Source organism: Tursiops truncatus, chromosome 4, assembly GCF_011762595.2.
Source record: "Tursiops truncatus isolate mTurTru1 chromosome 4, mTurTru1.mat.Y, whole genome shotgun sequence".
Lineage (NCBI taxonomy): Eukaryota > Metazoa > Chordata > Mammalia > Artiodactyla > Delphinidae > Tursiops > Tursiops truncatus.
This window is the reverse complement of record NC_047037.1, coordinates 138218506-138239721: the sequence shown is the minus strand read 5'-3', so window position 1 is coordinate 138239721 and position 21216 is coordinate 138218506. Positions and strand designations below refer to the sequence as shown.

The 21216-nt window shown below is 39.2% G+C and overlaps 1 protein-coding gene across 4 annotated transcripts in view; it reads right to left on the bottom strand.

The window, feature by feature from the left end:
- The window catches only part of SH3BGR (SH3 domain binding glutamate rich protein), a 74273-nt gene that overhangs the window by 32090 nt on the left and 20967 nt on the right, over window positions 1–21216 (bottom strand). For all 4 annotated transcript variants that reach the window (XM_073804520.1, XM_073804519.1, XM_073804521.1 and 1 more), the window contains exon 3: window positions 9033–9113. In XM_073804520.1, the coding sequence (XP_073660621.1) occupies window positions 9033–9113 (81 nt within the window). The remainder of the gene's footprint in view (window positions 1–9032; window positions 9114–21216) is intronic.

Here is a 21216-nt window from a genome sequence, read left to right as displayed (position 1 = left end):
ATTTATTTTTGCAGTAGGTCCTTGTTGGTTATCCATTTTATTTTTTTTTAATTTTTTTTTACTGTGCTAAAACTCACATAATCTAAAACATACTATTTTAACCATATTTAACTGTACATTTCAGTGGCACTAAGTACATTCACATTGTTGTGCAACTCTCACCGTCAACCATCTCCCAAATTTTTCACCTTCCTAAACTGAAACTCTGTCCCCATTAAACACTAATTCCCAGTCCCTCTCCCCACCCTCCCCACCCCCTGGCCCCTGGCATCTACCGATGTACTTTCTGACTATGAATTTGACTATTCTAGGTACCTCGTATAAGTGGAATCAAACAGTATTTGTCTGCACCTAATGTATACTGGAACGCATTTGAACACATATATTACATTTTTATATATTTCCGGCAAACAGATTGTACCTTCCTTTTTTGTCCCTGTGCTATTCAGTAGGCCCTCACCAGCCATCTACTTCATACATAGGAGTGTACATACGTCAATCCCAATCTCCCAATTCATCCCACCTCCCCAACTTGGTATCCATACGTTAGTTCTCTACATCTGTGTCTCTATTTCTGCTTTGCAAATAGGTTCATCTGTACCATTTTTCTAAATTCCACATATATGTGTTAATACACAATATTTGTTTTTCTCTTCCTGACTTACTTCGCTCTGTATGACAGTCTCTAAGTCCATCCACGTCTCTGCAAATGGCACAATTTCATTCCTTTTTATGGCTGAGTAATATTCCATTGTATATATGTACCACATCTTCTTTATCCATTCCATTCCTCTGTTGATGGACGGTTATCCATTTTAAATACAGTAGTGTGTACATGTCAATCCCAAACTCCCAATCTATCCCTCCCCCCGACAATTCTCCCCAGTAACCATAAGTTCATTCTCTAAGTCTGTGAGTTTCTTTCTATTTTGTAAATAAGTTCAATTGTATCATTTTTTTTAGATTCCACATATAAGCAATAGCATACGACATTTGTCTTTCTCTGTCTTACTTAACTTCACCTAGTATGATAATCTTCGCTCTTTCTGGAACTACTCTTGTTCATGTCCTAGGTCTCCTGTGGCTGACTTCCAGGCTCTGGCTTTCCCAAACGATTTCTATTTCTTTGCATTTTATTTTGTGTTGGAGGTATTTCCTCCTGTTGATCTTGAACCACACGTGGGTCTCAATGGCATCCACTCCACCGCTCATCTTGCAGTTTTAAATTAGGAAATTTCAGAATGTCTGTTTCTGCTCCAAATTCATGTCTTGTACAGTCCTCACCAAATGTTTCTGTCTCCCTCTCCTTCTTCCTTTCACGCTCCTTCCTTTGAAGGCACCTGGATCCTCTGTTCAGTCTGGTCTTCCTCCTTCAGGTTACTGGGAAACCCTGCACTTATTGAAATATTTTTGCCGTGACTCAAAATTGCTTTCAACGGAAGCTCACTAGTCACACCAGAAAATGAGGATCAAAACTTTTAATCACAGGTCATTTTGGGCCCCAAATTACATCATCCAGACATAGTATCTGCACCTTCGTCACCAGACTTGGATGCATCCTAAGAGAGAATCCATCTTCTGCTAGAGGATGGGACCATGACCCCATCAGACGATTGGAACCCTCTTGAGCAATGTCAGTGTCACTGTGGGAAATGTCAGAACATCCTGGGGTGGCTGCTGTGACGACGGTCCCCACTGGGATGTTCAGATTCTGATACTGAATAGTCACACCCTGACAGCATTCTGTAAACGTGATGCTTTGTCATTGTGATGACTGTACGTACCTCTACCAGTTATGGGAAAATCTATTTACATATATACATATATATAACTGGATATTTTCCATTGGTGTCTTAATAATACTCCCCTGACTAAAATAACATATAGAAGACGTTGGTCCTAGTGGTTCCTTGCATGATATTTGACAATGATGGTATAGGTTATCAATCCTAACTTTAGTTATTTGCTTTAAATGTTAACTCGATCATCTTTTACTTCTTTAATTTCCATCTAGCATGATCCAGGGTAGTAATTTTCAATTAGAGATTCCCATCATATACTGTAGTGGAATAACTGAGGACGTGGAAAGGAGACGTGACCCATGAGCCCCTCCCCGCCCCAGCAAACTGGGGGCTGGCGAATAAGCCAGAACTGCAAACAGTCCTGATTGCTTTGAGCGCCCCCACCCCCGGCAAACCGGGGGCCTGCGAAGAAGCATTGAGTGCTTTGGGCACTGATCCATGAGGTGTCCTCAGTATAATCAGAGTGGTGGGAACGCAAGGAAGTGTCCTTGTGCTACTTCAGTATAATCAGAATAATGGTGGGAACTTTGTGCTGCTTTTGCGCTCAAGGACGAAGCACGGCAGGTGCTCACGAAAGCCAATTATTGTTTGTATAATTAATAAAAACATAGGTCGCTGCTTTGGCACTTCTGAAAAGTTAAGACCTAGATAATGCTTTAATAAAAGCTACCACAGCAGGACAGACGGCGCTGTTTTGCCTGAGCGAGCGGCAGCCCTCTACTGCTGCGCTTCGGCACAATTCATCGCGTGTGATGAGCTTACTTTCAGTCCTGTCGTAAGATAAACTACAACAATATATTCATGTAGTTTTACTAATATATAGTTGTTCAGGATCTACTCCAGAACGACTGAATCTCATTACTTGATATTCTTGATATATTCCTACCATATATGGTAAGAATATGCTTGTCATTCATAGCATATTGCATGGTACATATGCTTGGTATATTCACAGTATAGTTCTCTGGATAATTTTGTTGTATCAAGATTTTTCCTCTATTCATTCATTTTTATAAATAAGATAGAATGATTGCTGTTGTCTTTGAAAATAGACTTAGTGATTACATTTATATTTTGCCTAAAACTTTTTTGGAGTGACTTTATTACTTCATTTTGCATGCCACAGAAACAGCCTATAATTTTTTTTTTTTTTTTTTTTTTTTTTTTTTTTGGTAAGCGGGCCTCTCACTGTTGTGGCCTTTCCCGTTGCAGAGCTCAGGCTCAGCGGCCATGGCTCATGGGCCCAGCCGCTCCGCAGCATGTGGGATCTTCCTGGACCGGGGCACGAACCTGTGTCCCCTGCATCGGCAGGCGGACTCTCAACCACTGCGCCACCAGGGAAGCCCACAACCTATAATTTTTTAACCTATCACTAAGTACTTTTTGAGGTAACATTGATTTATAACATTGTGTAAGTTTCGTGTATACATTACATTTCTACTTCTGTATATCCTACAACGTGCTCACCACCAAAAATTTAGTTTCCATCCATCACTATACAGTTGATCACCTTTACCCGTATCGCCCTCTCCCTCACCCATCCCCTCTGGTGACCACTACTCTGTTCTCTGTATCTATGTGTTTGGTTCTGTTTGTTCATTTATTTTGTTTGTTTGTTTATTTGTTCATTAGATTTTTATGTTGCGCATATTGAGTGAAATCATACAGTATTTGTCTTTTTCCATCTAATTTATTTCACTTCTCATAATACCTTCAAGGTCCATCCACGTTGTCACAAATGGCAAGATTTCGTCTTTTTATGGCTGAATAGTATTCCAGTGTGTGAGTGCATGTGTGTGTGTGTGTGTGTGTGTGTGTGTGTGTGTGTGTGTGTTTGTGTGTATCACATCTTCTTTATCCATTCATCTCTTGATGGGCACCTAGGTTGCTTCCATATCTCAGCTATTGTAAATAATGCCACAATAAACATCAAGGTGCATATATCTTTTAGAATTTGAATTCCTTTTTGAGGAATCGCCATACTGTCTTCCATAGTGGCTTCACCAACTTACATTCCCACCAACAGTGTATAAGGGTTCCCTTTTCTCCAAATCCTCCTCCACACTTTTTACTTGTTGTCTTTTTGTTGACAGCCCTACTGACAGGTGCGAAGTGATATCTCTTTGTGGTTTTGATTCACATTTCCCTGATGATTAGTGATGTTGAGCATCTTTTCACGCAACTGTTGGCCATCTGTATGTCTTCTTTGGAAAAATGTCTATTCAGGTTCTCTGCCCACTTTTAATTGGGTTTATTGTTTTTCTGATGTCAAATTATATGAGTTCTTTGTATATTTTGGATATTAATCCCTTGTCAGATACATTGTTTGCAAATATCTTCTCCCATTCAGTAGGTGGGAGAAGAAGTAGACTTTTTGTTTTGTTGATCTCTTCCTTTGCTGTGCAAAAGCTTTTTAGTTTGATGTCATTCAGTTTGTTTATTTTTGCTTTTGTTCCCCTTGCCTGAGGAGAAAGATCCAAAACAATACTGCTAGACCAATGTCAAACAGTGTACTACCTACGTTTTCTTCTAGAAGTTTCACGGTTTCAGGTCTTACATTCAAGTCTCTAATCCACTTTAAGTTAACTTTGGTGTATGGTGTGAGATGGTTGTCTGATTTCAATTTTTTTACATATTACTGTCCAATTGTCCCAATAACATTTAACGAAGAGTCTATCCTTTCACAATTTTATGTTCTTTGCTCTTTTGTCTTTTCTATCCCTGAGAGTTTCGGATTAGCAGATGCAAACTATTACATTTAGAATGGATAGCACAGGGAACTATATCCAATATCTGGGGATAAACCGTAATGGAAAAGAATATAAAAAAAGAATGTCTATATGTGTATAACTGAGTCACTTTGCTGTACAGCAAAGTACCACACTGTAAATCAGCTATACTTCAATAAGAGAAACAAAATAAAATAATGATGCTCATTGAAGCAGATATGACCAGATGCCTGTGAAGAACTGAGGTTGATTTTATGGAGGCAATGCTCACTTACAAAGCTCTCTTGGGAGAACTGACCTGGTACTTGGCCTGGTACAGCCTGCCTAAGAAAACTGTTCTACAAGCAATAATGCTGCTTGCAATGCTTAATATCATTTTATAAGCATACATTTTCTCCATAATAGTCAAGAGTATCTATTTTTAGCTTGAACAAGATTGATTTCCTTGCTGACACTTCTCCACCATATTGTTTGCTACAAAACGATACTTGACAAATAATACCGCTTCCATAAATCGTCAAGTGCCTGTCTTCCCAAAGGATACTTGAAGGACTTTGCCCCAAGTACACACCAACCCCTATAAACCCGAGCAATGCTGACAGCACCAAAGGTTCTAGCATGGACTGTGCTGCTAATTAGTGGAGTATCTTTGTGCAAATCACCTAAACTTCTCGGGCTTCGAGTTCCTCCTTTGTGAAGAGAAGGCTCTGAACTGGATGTTAAGTCCCTCTAGGCTGAGCTCTATAATTCCATGGCCACCCCTTTCTTCTACTTAGCCAAAAGGAATTTCACGCAATAGGACAAAACCTAAACACAAACCAGGGTGAGATCTAAAATCTGAGATTAGGTAATATTTTTAATGGGACAAGATGACACAGAGCAGAGGGTGAGATAGAATTACATATATTAGGGTGGCTGTGTCTCAAAACGTAATGAAAAAAGCAATTTGCAGAAAATTCCAAAAAAATATGATACCAATTAAGCATTAAAAATACAAAACACATGTACTGCTTGTGGAGATGAATACATAGTTTTATATATAGTCTTAAAATACCGATGATGTTAGTGGCCCCTAAGGAGCGAAGGAAACAAGGATGGGGAGAGAAACAAAGTGAGCTCATTGTTTCTCTGTAATGTGTGAGTTCTTTAACTAAAGCAAATATGATATCACCTTCACTTTGGCGAGGCATATCTATGAATATTTGCTAAATGAGTCCTTAACTTAGTGGTTGTTAAACAGGAGTGTACATCAGAATCAACCAAAGAGCTTTTTAAAAATGAAGGTCGGGCTTCCCTGGTGGCGCAGTGGTTGAGAGTCCGCCTGCCGATGCAGGGGACACGGGTTCGTGCCCCGGTCCGCGAAGATCCCACATGCCGCGGAGCGGCTGGGCCCGTGAGCCGTGGCTGCTGAGCCTGCGCGTCTGGAGCCTGTGCTCCACAACAGGAGAGGCCACAACAGCGAGAGGCCCGCGTACCGCAAAAAAAAAAAAAAAAAAGAAGGTCCCTGACCCTCTCCCCTTATAATTCAGGGTCAGTAGGTCTGAAGCAGAACTCAAGCATCTTAATTTTTTAAAAACTGTCCAAGTGATTCTTCTGCAGAGCAGCCTATAATACAATACTAATATTTAAGATAAAATTAAACAAAAGATACAAATGGTCATAACAGCATTATTCATAATAGTCCCAAAGTGGAAAGAACCCAAATGTCTGTCAACTGATGAATCAATAAATAAAATATGGTCTATTCATACAATGGAATATCATTCTGCCATAAAAAGAAAAGAAGTACTGACACATACTACTACATAGATGAACCTTGACAGCATTATGCTAAGTGAAAGAACCAGAAGCAAAGAACAAAATATTGTATGATTAGTCCAGGAGGCCCAGCAGTCAAATAAGAGGAATTTCAAAAAGAGCAAAGAAAAGAAAATGGAAACCAATGGGAAAAGAATGACCACAGAAAGAGTACCTCCAACATCTTCCAGAACTGAACAACATGACTTTCCAGATTGAAAAAAGGCCCAGCAAGTGCCCAGCACAAACAAGGAAGAAAAGACCATTCCAAGCAGCTCATCATGCACCTTCAAAGCAAAAGAGAGGAACCTAAATTCTCCCAGGAATGAGAAAAACAAAAACAGACACAAATACAGGGTCAGTAGGCAGACTGGCACCAAGTTTCTCAACAACAGCCCTGGAAACTACTAAGAATATGGACCCGCAGCTTTCCAGTCCTGAGCAGAAGTGATGTCTGGCCTGGAGCTCTGCAACTTAGCACACAGAAAAGTCATCCATGAGGGGTGAAGGCAGGATCTACCATTTTCTGTAATAACCCTGACCTTTTCAAAATTATACACATATTAATTGGATAAAAATTAAATTTTAATATTCAAAAAACAGTCTTTTCAAGAGAAATGAAGATACGCATTGGGGTACAAAGATGCACTTAAGATAAAAACTCCTCACGGTACAGTCCCTCTTCAGAGCACAACAGAACCAGAAACCAAATTGTAAAATAGAATCTGATGGTCCTAAAATCAAGGAGGTTAAACCCTCTCATTGCTGATTCAATCCATCAGCAATTCTTACCAATTCTTCCTCCAAAACAGATACTAAAATCATCCACTTCTGTACTGTTCTATCCCCACCACCCTAGTCCACGCCACCATGACATCTCATCCGTTTTACTACAGTAATTTGTACCACTTCAATCCATTCATCCCATTGTAGCCAAAAAGAGTTCTAGACAAGGAAATAAAATTACTCCTCTGCTTAAAACCCTTACAATGTCTTAACGGCCCCTAAGATAGACTCCAGAGCACTGCTGTGGCCCATGGGCTGCCCACCTGCTGCTCCCACCTCCCACGGTGCCCCTTCCCTCTTCACTTCGGCAACTCAGGACTCAGGGCAGTCATGGCAGGTCTTAGGAGTCTCCAAGCCCTTTCCTGCCTCAGGGCCTTTGCATTTGCTCTTACCTTTGCCTGGAACATTCTTCCCTCCACCCTTCCTGTCCTTCTTCAAGACCCAAGTGACCTGAGTGTCCCCACCAAGAAATATACCTTAACACTAAGGTACCATCTCTTAAACATAATAGCTAAACTAACGTGACCCAGTTAACAAACTCCTATACCAAATAAAAAATATCAAATTGCATATAATAGCTTTTAGCACTTTTTTAAATGGTTAATAACGTGTATGAGATATGTTGCATTTACGTTGACCAAAGCCAGAAAGGTATTTCATTAAAAGGGAAATATCTTTATTTCTCTGTATAGAACCATTATCCCCTTATAGAACATTAACCAACTGTAAAATCTACATGTTACCATTTGGAGAAGGAATTCGTGTTACACCTGCATGTGTTAACCTAAGCACTAAGAGACCTCAGGTGTCATTACCTGAAGAAGGTGGACACATGGAAGACAGCACATCCACATGCCTCTGAGACACACCCATCTCTATAAGGTAGGATTTTTAGTTGTGTCTCCTATGGTGAGAATTAATTGGGAGTCAGTCATCACAAATCTCTTTTGAAATGAAGCTGGGCATAAACAGATTAGTTAAGAAATAAATGAATTAGACAAATGTGTGCTTGTCTTGTATCTATGGAGAGTCATGTATGAGATGCTTGGTAGAGGTGAGGAATGCAGTGAAGGTAAGGAATAAAACCAGGTGATCTCTGGGGCTTCCCTGGTGGCGCAGTGGTAGAGAGTCCGCCTGCTGATGCAGGGGACACAGGTTCGTGCCCCAGTCCGGGAAGATCCCACATGCCGCGGAGCGGCTGGGCCCGTGAGCCATGGCCACTGAGCCTGCGCGTCCGGAGCCTGTGCTCCGCAACGGGAGAGGCCACAACAATGAGAGGCCCGCGTACCACAAAAAAAAAAAAAAAAAAAATAGGTGATCTCCACCAGACATTCAAATTCATGGTATTTACTTTATTAGCATAATTCTTTATTTAATTGATATAATTATACATAATCAAAGATGAAACAACACCAGAGGGGAAAAGAAACCTGATGAAATTTATCTTGTTCTTGAGTCTAGATCTTACTTTTTCCCGCCTCATCAGAAAAAAAAAGCAAAATTCAATTCATTTTCAATAGAAATAATTAATATAGGAGTACATATCATTATAAAATTAACTAACATATGCTGTCATGAGAAATTCATAACAAAATAATTTCATAGACACAACCTGAGAATTTATACTTTTACGTATTTAATTAACACACTTAAGATTATTGAATGCAATGATATTTCTTAGGTATTGTAAAGCTTACTATAACAAGGTGTAAACAGAGCAAAAATAATAAAAGCACCGTTTTCAAACACGCTTTAGTAGAAACCATGCATTATCTCTATGCATAAGACTTCATCAGAATAAGAAGTGTATTAAAATCATGTTAATTTAAAGATCATCACTTATTAAACAGTATTGGTGCTGATTTTATCCTCACTTCTTATGACCTATATTGGACCCCAAGAGGGTGTTCAACCTTACCTTTGAGCCTGGAGGGGGAGCCAAGCCAAGGAAGGAATAAATAATATTCTCTTCTTTTGCAGAGAAGAAAGAGTCAAAATCCTTGAAGCAAAGAAAAAGAATGATTAAACCCAGTGCACACTTGTGAGCCAGTATATTGACCTAAGTTAATATTTTTTATTTATTAGTCATTAAGTGAGGAGCTAACACAAAATGTTATCCCCATTTGCTTTACCAAAATGATCAAGCCCAAATTTAGGAAATTGAAGAATGAAGTTTACATTTGTTTTTACACACCTTCATTGTGCCTATTACAGTACAGTGAGAACACACACACACACACACACACACACACACACAAATTGTTCCTGCTCAGGAATTGCTGACAACACACAAACATACATACTGAGGAAGAACCTAAGGGCAGGACAGGAATAAAGCAGACGTTGAGAATGGATTTGAGGACACGGGGACGGGGAAGGGTAAGCTGGGACGAAGTGAGAGAGTGGTATGGACATATATACACTACCAAATGTAAAATAGATAGCTAGTGGGAAGCAGCCCCATAGTGCAGGGAGATCAGCTCGGTGCTTTGTGACCACCTAGAGGGGTGGGATAGGGAGGGTGGGAGGGAGACGCAACAAGGAGGAGATATGAGGATATATGTATATATATAGATGATTCACTTTGTTATAAAGCAGAAATTAACACACCATTGTAAAGCAATTATACTCCAATAAAGATGTTAAAAAGAAACATACATAGTGGAAGCCTTCTCTAAAAGTTTCACATCTTTAGCTGTTTCCTTATAATTTGACCCTATGGATTTGGACCCTAATCAGGGTCCAAACAACACAGGACTAAAACAATTAAACCAACACAGGATTTCTCTGCTGTTATTATAGTAGCTTCTAAGGGCCCAGACCTGTCTCAGGCCCTTCTGATATCAGGAGCCACAAGATTACAGAGGGTTTAGAAAGGCTCTTGTTTTGCCAAAATGGGAAAAACTGCACAGCGATCTGAAACCTGGTAGCTGACAGAAACCGGAAGCTCAGTGAAACTCCACCCCTATGCCAGACCACATCCAGGCCAGTGCTTCACCAGGTGGGTCCAGCCCTAAACCAACTCTCCAGTAGTGTAGTTGTCAATAACTCGGAAGAGTTTCACTTTTTATCATTAAACATAAAAGATACTCCCTGGCCACTTTCTTACTGCCAATCTTTGTCATTGGGGCTGTGATGTAATTTCAACAGTGTTGCCAAAAGGCTCAGAAGGTACAGGGTTAGTCCGGCCTGAACTGAACAGGACACGCAAACCAACGTGGTCATGTTATTGCCTACCCTCCTCTTACATGTGTTAAGAGCATAAAACCAAAGACAGGCCACCTATATTGGGAAGAAAATGTTATGTACTTCTCATGTGTTTATCTTAGCCTAAGATTTATTTTCCTACCTGTAGCCCTGATTCTCTCAGTGATTAATTTTCTTCTTTCGTACTGAAGGTGTTTTTGTAAACTGCCTCAAATCTTAGCTGAGGGAAATATAGCATGGTAAGTGATTCTTTGGTATCAGAAATTCTCACTAATTCCCAGAGCACATACTTACTAGGTGGTTGTTAAAGATTACATGATAGAATTCATTAGTAGTATAGCACTAGTAAGTAGGTAAAAGGTAATAAAGTAAATTTATGCCAGTTTCTTAAAATTCCATAGATAAATATCTGACGATCTCTAGTTGTCAACTCTAGAAGCTTTCAAGTCAAGATAAGTTTCCTTATAATTGAACAGATTGTGTTTTGCTTCAACTTAAGTCCATATAGCTTCTTCAGAATTTCAGAGGACTGAAGAACAGTTTGTTCATATTTTTTACTTGATGTTAACAAATAGATATAGAAAATAATGAGTATGAAATGGTTTTTCAACTTCCAGTTACGTTAGTGTGGCAGATTAGATGCCCTAAAACACCATCTCGAAAAAGAAATTTTTAAGCCAGGTTAAGAAAAAAAGTATAAATTCATTGCTAAGCTGGTACCGGAAAAAAAAAAAAAAGTATAGCCAAGTGAGATCAAGAATCCTAAGAATAAGCACACAACAAGGCCACCATCCACGTTGAGAGTTTCTTACAAAACCAGGAAATCTTTATCTTCCACTCTGATGCCACAGAGAGAAAAGAGGCAAGTGGATAAAGCCTGGGCCTCCTTAAGGTGGGGAGTTCTATAAAACACACACACATAAAAATACACACACATACATACACACACAGAGATATACATTTGCACATATAGACACATACATATACATGTGCACATATAAACGCATATATACACGTATATACATAGATGTATAGATACACGTACAGACACATACATATGCACATGCATACACACATATACATAGATACACACATACATGCACATATATACATATATACACAGACACACAAACCAGAACCCCACTGAGGGCTCTACCCTCAATGTAAATATAAATGAGAAAAAACTTTGCCATGAAAAATAGAATGGAAGAAAACTTCCCTGATTCAACTTTGGTGCTCAGTGAAAGAGAAAACATTCTCTGAGAATTTATAACTACAAGCCAAAATTCATGAGAGTTTTTGATCCAAATTCCCACGACATGTGTTGTCCAGAAAATCTTCAAAGGAAATCAAGTTAAAAGGGTTCTAACTTTTATAGATCTCCCAGGAAACTAGCAGGAACAAATTCCAGCCTCAAAGAGTAACTGAAAATAGCATTTTTTTTAATGAGCAATTCAGAGTCAAAAATCACAAAATAAATAAGGAAATAAAAATATACCATGTGTGAAAGCCAGCAGAAATAATGGAAAGGAGAATCAGACACTGGAATTATCAGGCAGAAAATATCAAATATCTATATTTAATATACATAAAGAAATGAAAGAAAAGCTTGAAAACACAAGAAATAAACTAGAAAGAACAATTAAGCAAATTTGGAAAGAACCAGAAAGTCCTCCTAACAATGAAAATGTGGATTAAATAGCTAATTAGACCACATCAGAAGAAAACAATTTAGCTAACTGGGAGATTCAACCAAAGACATTATCTGGAGAGGGGGGGAAAAGGATGAAAAATATGGAAGAAATATTATTATAGGAAGACAGAATGAGAAGGTCTAACACACATCTTATAGGAGAAGCTAACAGAGACAATGGGGGAAAGCCATACTCAAACATATATGGCTAATAATCTTCTAGACTTGCTGAAGATACCAATCCTTAGACTCAGGAAGCCCAAAAATAATCCTAAACTGGATAAATAAGAAGAACTCTAGGGAATTCCCTGGTGGTCCAGTGGTTAGGACTTGGCGCTTTCACTGCCATGTGGCAAAAAAAAAAAAAAAAAAAAAAAAAACCACAAAATCTAGACACATCCTAGAGAAAGATTATAATGCAGCCCATGGAGGGAGGGGTATAAGGGAGGGGATAAGGAAAACGTTTCCCCTGCAAAGTATGGCATTGGATTGACAACTGGCTTCTCAATAGCAATGCAGAAGTCAGAAGAAAGTAAAATAATTTCAACATGCTTACAAAAAAAATAACCCTTGACTCAGAATTCTAGACTTAGTGAAACTATTTTTCATACATGAGTGAAATAAAGACACTTGTCTGGAAAAATGTCTGTTTTAAACAAAAAAAATTTAGAGGATTTACCACCAACAGACCCTCACTTAAAGAAACTCTTATAGGATGCATTAGGCAGAAGGAAAATGATTCCAGGTGGATTATCTAAGATGCAAGAAGAAATAATGAGCAAAGATATTAATAAATATGTGAGCAAATCTAAATCTAAACAAACCTTGACTATAAAAACAACAAGTAGAAATGTTGTGAGGTGGTATAATGGCCAACAAATTAAAATACTAAAATAACCAAACACATGTAAATAGGGAAAGGGTGATTAGGGTTAAAGTAAAGATACAATCTTACCTAATTTAAATTAAGTATGGTTGTTAAAATAACTAAAGTAACCACTAAGAGAACAGATAGCTTATATTAAGTAAACGGAGAAATATAATTAGGAAAAAAGACTTTAGTCAAAATAAAGTCAAGAAAAGATAAAAAAAAGAAAGAAACTGCAAAAGTTGGAAAAATAAAAAGTACACAACAAAATAATAGAAGTTACTCCAAATATATCCAAATCTCAATGCATGGGTCAAAAAAGAAATCATATTATGGACTACAAATGTTTTAGAAACAACAATGAAAATATTGCATATCAAAATACATGGAATGAGCTAAAGAAGTACACAGAGGGCAATTTATAGCCTTAAATACCTACATTAGAAAAGAAAAAAGCTTTAAAAGTAGTGAGTCAAGCATTAATGTTGGGGGAAAAAAGAAACCAAAGAGTATGGAAGGAAAAAATAAAGATGAGCAGAGATTTAGCAAATAGGAAAAAAATTATATATAGATAGAGATGTATATAGATAGAGATCAGTAAGAATCAATAAGACAAAAAAAACTGAAAAAAAAATTGAAAGTTGCTAAGAGACTAGATTATATAAGTTCTCATCACAAGGAAAAAATGGTAACTATATGAAGTGATAGATGTTAATGAAATGTATTGTGGTAATCATTTTGCAGTATATACATATATCAAATCATTGTGTTGCACACCTAAAACTAATATAATGTTATATGTCAATTACATCTCAATTTTTAAAAAAGAAATAAGGGTAAATTTTTTAATAATTATTTTAATTTTTTTAAATCACCAGTTATTTCATCTAATTGTTTCATCCACATTTATTAAAAAGTCCATTCTTTCCCCATCTATCTGCCATGCCAGCACTGTCTTAACCAGTTGTGTATTGTGTGGGACTCTATTTCCGGACATTAGGTCTACCTGTCTATTTATCCTTCAATATCACACTGTCTTCATGATCAGAGCTTTATAATGAGACTTGCTTATTTTCTGCTGCTTCTTGCTATTCTTAGACCTTTCCTTGTTCATTTTAGGTAAATTATCTTGCTTGGTTCTATAAAAATTCTTTCTTGGATTTTGATTGAAAAAGTATTGGATCTATAGATCAATTTGGGAAGAATTAGGATCTTTAAGATACTACCTTTTTATAGAGATGGTCAACCCAAGGATATATTCTCTAGCATCATTTATTTAAGTCTTCCGTAACATTTAAATTTTCTCCAGACATCTCTTGTTAGATTCTTTTGGAGGGACTTCACATTTTTTATGCTCTTCTTAATTATGTGTGTGTGTGTATATATATATATATATATATATAAAATGCTTGTCCTTTTTCCATCATAAGGAAAAGGCAAAAACTCAATAGAAAAGTGTTCTAAATATATACAGAAGAGGACACACAAACATGAAGAGCTATGCAATCTCTTTACTAACAGCCACAGTTAAAGATGCCTCCTGTGGGGCCTACCCTGAGCTGCCACAGGGAGCCAGAGCAGATGGTTTAGAACATTTTTTAAATGGGAGAGGGGTTGAAATAGAGTTGATGGATTATTTTGTTAAGGAGGAAAATATTTTTAAATTGTCAGCCACTGTCACCATCTTTTTTCATAAAATTGAAAAATATATTTTACCAAAAAAAAAGTGGTAAAAATGTGCAACTCGCAAAGGTTCTACTCCACTTGACCCCAGTCCTGACTCCCAGGACCTAGAGGGAAGGTCAGATCAAAACAACAACAAAAACCTTCTCAGAGTGACTGGAAATGTGGGGACGATCTCACCAGTGCTTCAAACATCCCCGAATCTGTCTTCCCTCTCCTGGAATCACTGCCATCATTAGTTTCAAAGTGTGACCATCCCTCAGCTCAGCTTTAAAAAACTCTTTGTATTGTCTGTTAGAGCTAAACATACTGAGAGTGATGACCTAGGTCATGAAGGTGGAGCCCTCGTGAATGGAATTAGTGCCCTTTATGAGGAGATCCCCCAGAGTTCCCTCATCCCTTCCATCACGTGAGGACAAAGCAAGAAGGCACCAGCTAGCTGTGAAACAGGTGGCCCTTATCAGAACTCAACCACGCTGACACCTTGATCTTGGATTCCCCAGCCTCCAGAACTATGAGAAATAAATTTCTCTTGTTCATAAGCCACTAAGTCTGTGACATTTTGTTATAGCAGCTCAGACAGACTAAGACACACACCAGTGTCTACTCTGAAGCAATGAAAATGAATAAACTAGGAACAACAACAATCAACATGGTTGTATCTTTGAAATATGTTGGTGAAAGAAGCAACTCAAAAAATACAGATAGTATGAGTCCATTTATATAAAGCTCAAAAATAGGCAAAACAAAACAATGTATTCCTTGGATGTGTATACATGGGAGATGGGAGAAAAGGAAAGGAACGGTAAACACAAAATTCACTACCCTGGCTCCCTCTTGTGCAAAAGGAGCTGGACACGATCAGGGAGAAGCACGCAGTGTGCTTTTAAATTTCTGGAGATATCACGCTACTCAAACCGATGGTGTGCACATGGTTGTTCATTTTTATTATCCCTCTTGAAACTACATATTTTTTATCACCTATGGCACATTTCATAATAAAATTTTAATAACATAAAATAGCTTGTTCAAGACTTGTGGTTGCCAAGGAGGAGGGGGTGGGGGAGGGAAGGACTGGGAGGCTGGGATTAGCAGATGCAAACGATTATACAGAGGATGGATAAACGACAAGGGCCTACTGTAGAGCACAGGGAACTAGATTCAATATCCTGTGATAAACTATAATGGAAAAGAATATGAAAAGAATATATATGTATAACTGAGTCACTTTGCTGTATAGCAGAAATTAACACAACATTGTAAATAAGTTATACTTCAATAATTTTTTTTTTTTAAAGGCAAGGAGGGCTTCCCTGGTGGTGCAGTGGCTGAGAGTCCACCTGCCGATGCAGGGGACACGGGTTCACGCCCGGTCTGGGAAGATCCCACATGCCGCAGAGCGGCTGGGCCCGTGAGCCATGGCCGCTGAGTCTGCGCGTCCGGAGCCTGTGCTCCGCAACGGGAGAGGCTACAACAGTGAGAGGTCCGCGTACGGCACAAAAAAAAAAAAAAAAAAAAAAAGATATAATAAAATTGTGATCATACTGAAAAAGAAATTTTAATTAAAAAATAAAATAAAATACCCTGTTCAGTAACATCAGTGTGTTGAGAACGCCCTCCCCCTGCCCTAATTGGACGGGCATCCTGTCCTCCCTTGCAGTCCTGAGTCCCCACAGATAACTTGCCTCTCAGCTGAATGGTCAAGGTCCCCTTTGGCTGCTGCGTCCAGGCCCAGGCAGGCACCCCAGCCCTCACCTAGGCAAAAATGCACAGACTCCGACTTGGCATCAACAGACAAGTTGGCTACTTCCTGTTAATGTTTTTTTGCCAGGTGGGTGACCTGGCCTCCACTGTGCTGCTTCCCGGTGGTGTGCCCTTTCTGTAGGCAACAGTTGTCTGCCACGCCCTCACGATAACATCTTCATCTATTCTGCCCAGAGCAACAGGGGTTCAGGCTGGCAGGGACACGATGGTACTCAGAACTACCTGTGACATCCAGCCCTCTCACTGCCCTGGTGCAGAGAAAGCCACTGCTTGCCCTTGAGGTCCCCTCTCCCTGCTGCTGTCATCAGGTACGGCATATAGGTGACCATTCAAGAATCCAGAGTCCAGTGATTCAACTTAAATGGTAGCATTATTCTGACCGTCCACATTTCAATTGTGTGGAAAGACACATCGACCATCCAGATTTATGCCATTTTATTTTTTTAAAGCAGGTTTATCACTTTCTTTTTTTATTTAATTTTTATTTTATATTGGAATATAGTTGATTTACAATGTTGTGTTAGTTTCAGGTGTGCAGCAAAGTGATTCAGTTATACATACACATCTATCCATTTTTTTTCAGATTCTTTTCCCATATAGGTTATTACAGAATATTGAGTAGATTTATGCCATTTTAAACCTGACATATCCTTCATAACTTTTGAGTCTCCTTTCAAAATCAGAACCTACAATACAAATAGTCATTTTTACCTACTTTCTGAAAACAAAGTCCTTTGCCTCATTAATGAACTTTTGTTAAGAATATCCACAGACTGCAGAAAAGCAAATTTAGCAAAGTTGCTAGTAAGAAAAACGTCTAATACCTCTCTGAAGGCAGAACTGAAAAGAATTAAAAACAGTTAAACATAAAATAATTTGTATGCTTACTCATTAGAGCCATACTTGTAATAGGAAAATACATCTTAAAAATAGAAGCCTTTTTTCTTACTTGGGAATTCTTTTCTTCTTCTTCCACAATTAAAATGAAAAGCATTGCTAGATCACAGCAAAACAGAATAAAAAATGCCTTTGAGGTTTTATTTTTATAGCAGAAAATAACTGCAGAACTTTTACCCTGGAAGTTAACATAGATTGAAAGAAAATGCTTCAATATTGTTTCTATCGTAACTTGCCTTGATTGAAAAGGACAGCTAAGATAAGCAAAAGTAAGAGGTTTTAAATCCTACTTTCACTGGAAAAGTACTACAAGAAAACATGAGATGATTCCTTTGATGATTTTAGAGTGCAGAACAATTTTCTAAACGAGACAGGAACCATTTTTTAAAAAAAAGGTTAATAGATCTGTCTGCACAAAAAAAATTTAAGTCCTGCATTCCAAAAAAATCACTTTAAAAAGTCAAGAGACAAATAAGAAACATGGGAAAATATTTGCAACATGGTAGTGACAGGGCTACTTTCCTTCAAAAGTAAAGACTCTTACAAACCAGTAAACGTTACCTGGAACCAAATAGAAAAATAGTAAGTCATAGAAAAAAACACAGAGAGCTTATAAACAGAGAAAAAGATGTTCAGCCTCACCCATTAAGACAGAAATCCAAGTCAAAGCAATAAGAACACATTTTTCACTTAGATTGGCAAAGATCCAAAAGTATGCATATAGAGTGTTGTCAAAGTCACAGGGAAACAGCCACACTCAAATTACATTTGAAAATGCAAATTGGTGCAACTACAGTCCAGGTTTAGTATCTATTGAAGGGTGAGAAGCGTATATGCTGTAAGTCAGCACACCTTCTAGGAATTTATCCTATACATATACTCAGACTGAATACAAAGCACTGTACCCATAAAGAGGTTTCCTGCAGCATCGTTTGTAGCTGAGAAAGACTGGAAACAACCTGAATGTTCCCCATTAGAGGACTGTGCCAATAAATTATGTCACATCCAATGGAATGTTGTGCAGCCATTAAAATAAACAGTATATGATCCAGCAATCCCATTTCTGGGCATATATCTGGAGAAACACATGGCTTGAAAAGATACATGCACCCCAATGTTCATTGCAGCACAGTTTACAGTAGCCAAGACATGGAAGCAACCTAAATGTCCACTGACAGATGAATAGATAAAGAAGATGGGGTACACATATACAATGGAATATTACTCAGCCATTAAAAAGAATGAAATAATGCCATTTGAAAAATGACAAATACTGAATCGATCAATCAATAAATAATAAAATTTAAAAATTTAAAATGATATAAATGAACTTATTTATAAACAGAAATAGACTCAAAGACATAAAAAACAAACTTATGGTTACCAAAGGGGACAGGGAGGAAGGGATTAAAAAAAAAAAAGAAATAGTGCCATTTGCAGCAACATGGATAGACCTGGAGATTATCATACTAAGTGAAGTAAGTCAGACAGAGAAAGACAAATATCATATGCTATCACTTATATTTGGAATCTTAAAAACTGATACAAATGAACTTATTGACAAAATAGAAACAAACTCACAGCCCTAGAGAATGAACTTATGGTTACCAGGTGGGAAGGATAGGGGGGAGGGATAGATTGGGAGTTTGGGGTTGACATGTACACGCTGCTATATTTAAAACGGATAACCAGGGACTTCCCTGGTGGCTCAGTGGTTAAGAATCCACCTGCCAATGCAGGGGACAACGGTTCGAGCCCTGGTCCGGGAAGATCCCACATGCCGCGGAGCAACTAAGCCCGTGCGCCACAACTACTGAGCCTGTGCTCTAGAGCCCACGAGCCACAACTACTGAAGCCCGCGTGCCACAACTACTGAAGCCCACACGCCTAGAGCCCGCGCTCCACAACAAGAGAAGCCATCGCAATGAGAAGCCCACACACCGCAACCAAGAGTAGCCCCCGCTCGCCGCAACTAGAGAAAGCCTGCAGCAATGAAGACCCAACGCAGCCAAAAAATTAATTAATTTAAAAAAACAAAAACGGATAACCAACAGGGACCTACTGTATAGCACAGGGAACTCTGCTCAATATTCTGCAGTAACCTAAACGGGAAAAGAATTTGAAAAAGAATAGATACATGTATATGTATAACTGAATCACTTTGCTGTACACCTGAAACTAACACAACATTGTTAATCAACTATACTCCAATATAAAATGAAACTGTTTTTAAAAAAAGAGTATGTGCAGCTATGCAATGATCTCTGAGATGTGGTTATTAAGTGAAAAGAACAAAGTGTATAGAGTACACCCCCTCTTTTAAGTGATATGCAATTGTTAATGCACATAGAAAATTCCTGGAAGGCCAAACAAGAAATTGCCAGCATTGGTTGGTCCAGAGCAGGACCGGTTACATAATTTGCAGGTCCCGGTGCAAAATAAAAACAATGCTTCCCTGGTTCAAAAATCATTGTGAATTTCAAGACAGCAGCAGTAGAGCGTGAAACCAAGCTGAGAGCTCTCTTGAGCGGGGTCTTGTGTGACTTCCCAGATGGCAGATCCATGAAGCTGGCCCACCTGAGAGGAAGGAACTAGAGGGGGATGAAATGGGAGGGAGGAGAATCTTCACTGCAGGCAACTTTGGAAGCATTTTAATTTTTCCGTGTGCACATCTATCAATTTTTCAATTGTTAAAAAATTTTATGAAAAATAAAAATTGCTCATCACCACTACCTCCCCCGAAAAAACTTATTCTCCCTTTCTTTATCCAAGAAGAGTTGCAGTTCTTAAAAATTCAGCTCAGGGATTTCCCTGGTGGTGCACTGGTTAAGAATCTGCCTGACAATGCAGGGGACACAGGTTAGAGCCCTGGTCCGGGAAGATCCCACATGCCACAGAGCAACTAAGCCCGTGCACCACAACTACTGAGCCTGCGCTCTAGAGCCCATGAGCCACAACTACTGAACCCTGCATGCCACAACTACTGAAGCCCCTGCGCCTAGAACCCGCGCTCCACAACAAGAGAAGCTACCGCAATGAGAAGCCCGCCCACCACAACCAAGAGTAGCCCTGGCTCACCACAACTAGAGAAAGCCCACGTGCAGCAACAGGGACCCAATGCAGCCAAAAATATAAATAAATAAATAAATAAACAAACAAACATAAGGTCAAATTCAAAAAAAAAATATTCAGGGCTTCCCTGGTGGCACAGTGGTTGAGAGTCCGCCTGCCGATGCAGGGGACACGGGATCATGCCCCGGTCCGGGAAGATCCCACATGCCACGGAGCAGCTAGGCCCGTGAGCCATGGCTGCTGAGCCTGCGCGTCCGGAGCCTGTGTTCTGCAACGTGAGAGGCCACACAGTGAGAGGCCTGTGTACCGCAAAAAAAAAAAAAAAAATTCAGCTCAGGGTTGAGGGACGTCTGGAGGCCAGGAGGTCTGGACTGGGTGGGGAGAGGAGTGTGGGGTGCAGGGGAGGGACTTTTCCTCACAGAGCAAGTGCTCTCTACACCCTGGGAAGCTCCAACTTCAATCCCAGGAGAGCTGGACTGGACCATATGTTCCACTAAATAACTGCTTGCCACATTAAGACTGTTTGAAGACACTCCCACATTCACAGGACTTTGAGCTAAGCCTCTGAGGAATCCTAACACAGCCATGTAAATTCACACAGCCTGTACTGTCCCCTATAAAGTCATGTCCACCCAGGACCTCAGAAAGTGACCTCATTTGGAGATAAAGGTATTTACAGAGGTAGTTACTTATGATGAGGCTGTGTTGTACTAGGATGGACCCTATTCCAATGAATTTTTGTCCTTATAAGAAGGCCATGTGGGGACTTCCCTGATGGCGCAGTGGTTAAGAATCCACCTGCCAGTGCAGGGGACACGGGTTTGAGCCCTGGCCTGGGAAGATCTCACATGCTGCAGAGCAACTAAGCCCCTGAGCCACAACTACTGAGCCTGCACTCTAGAACCTGTTAGCCACAAC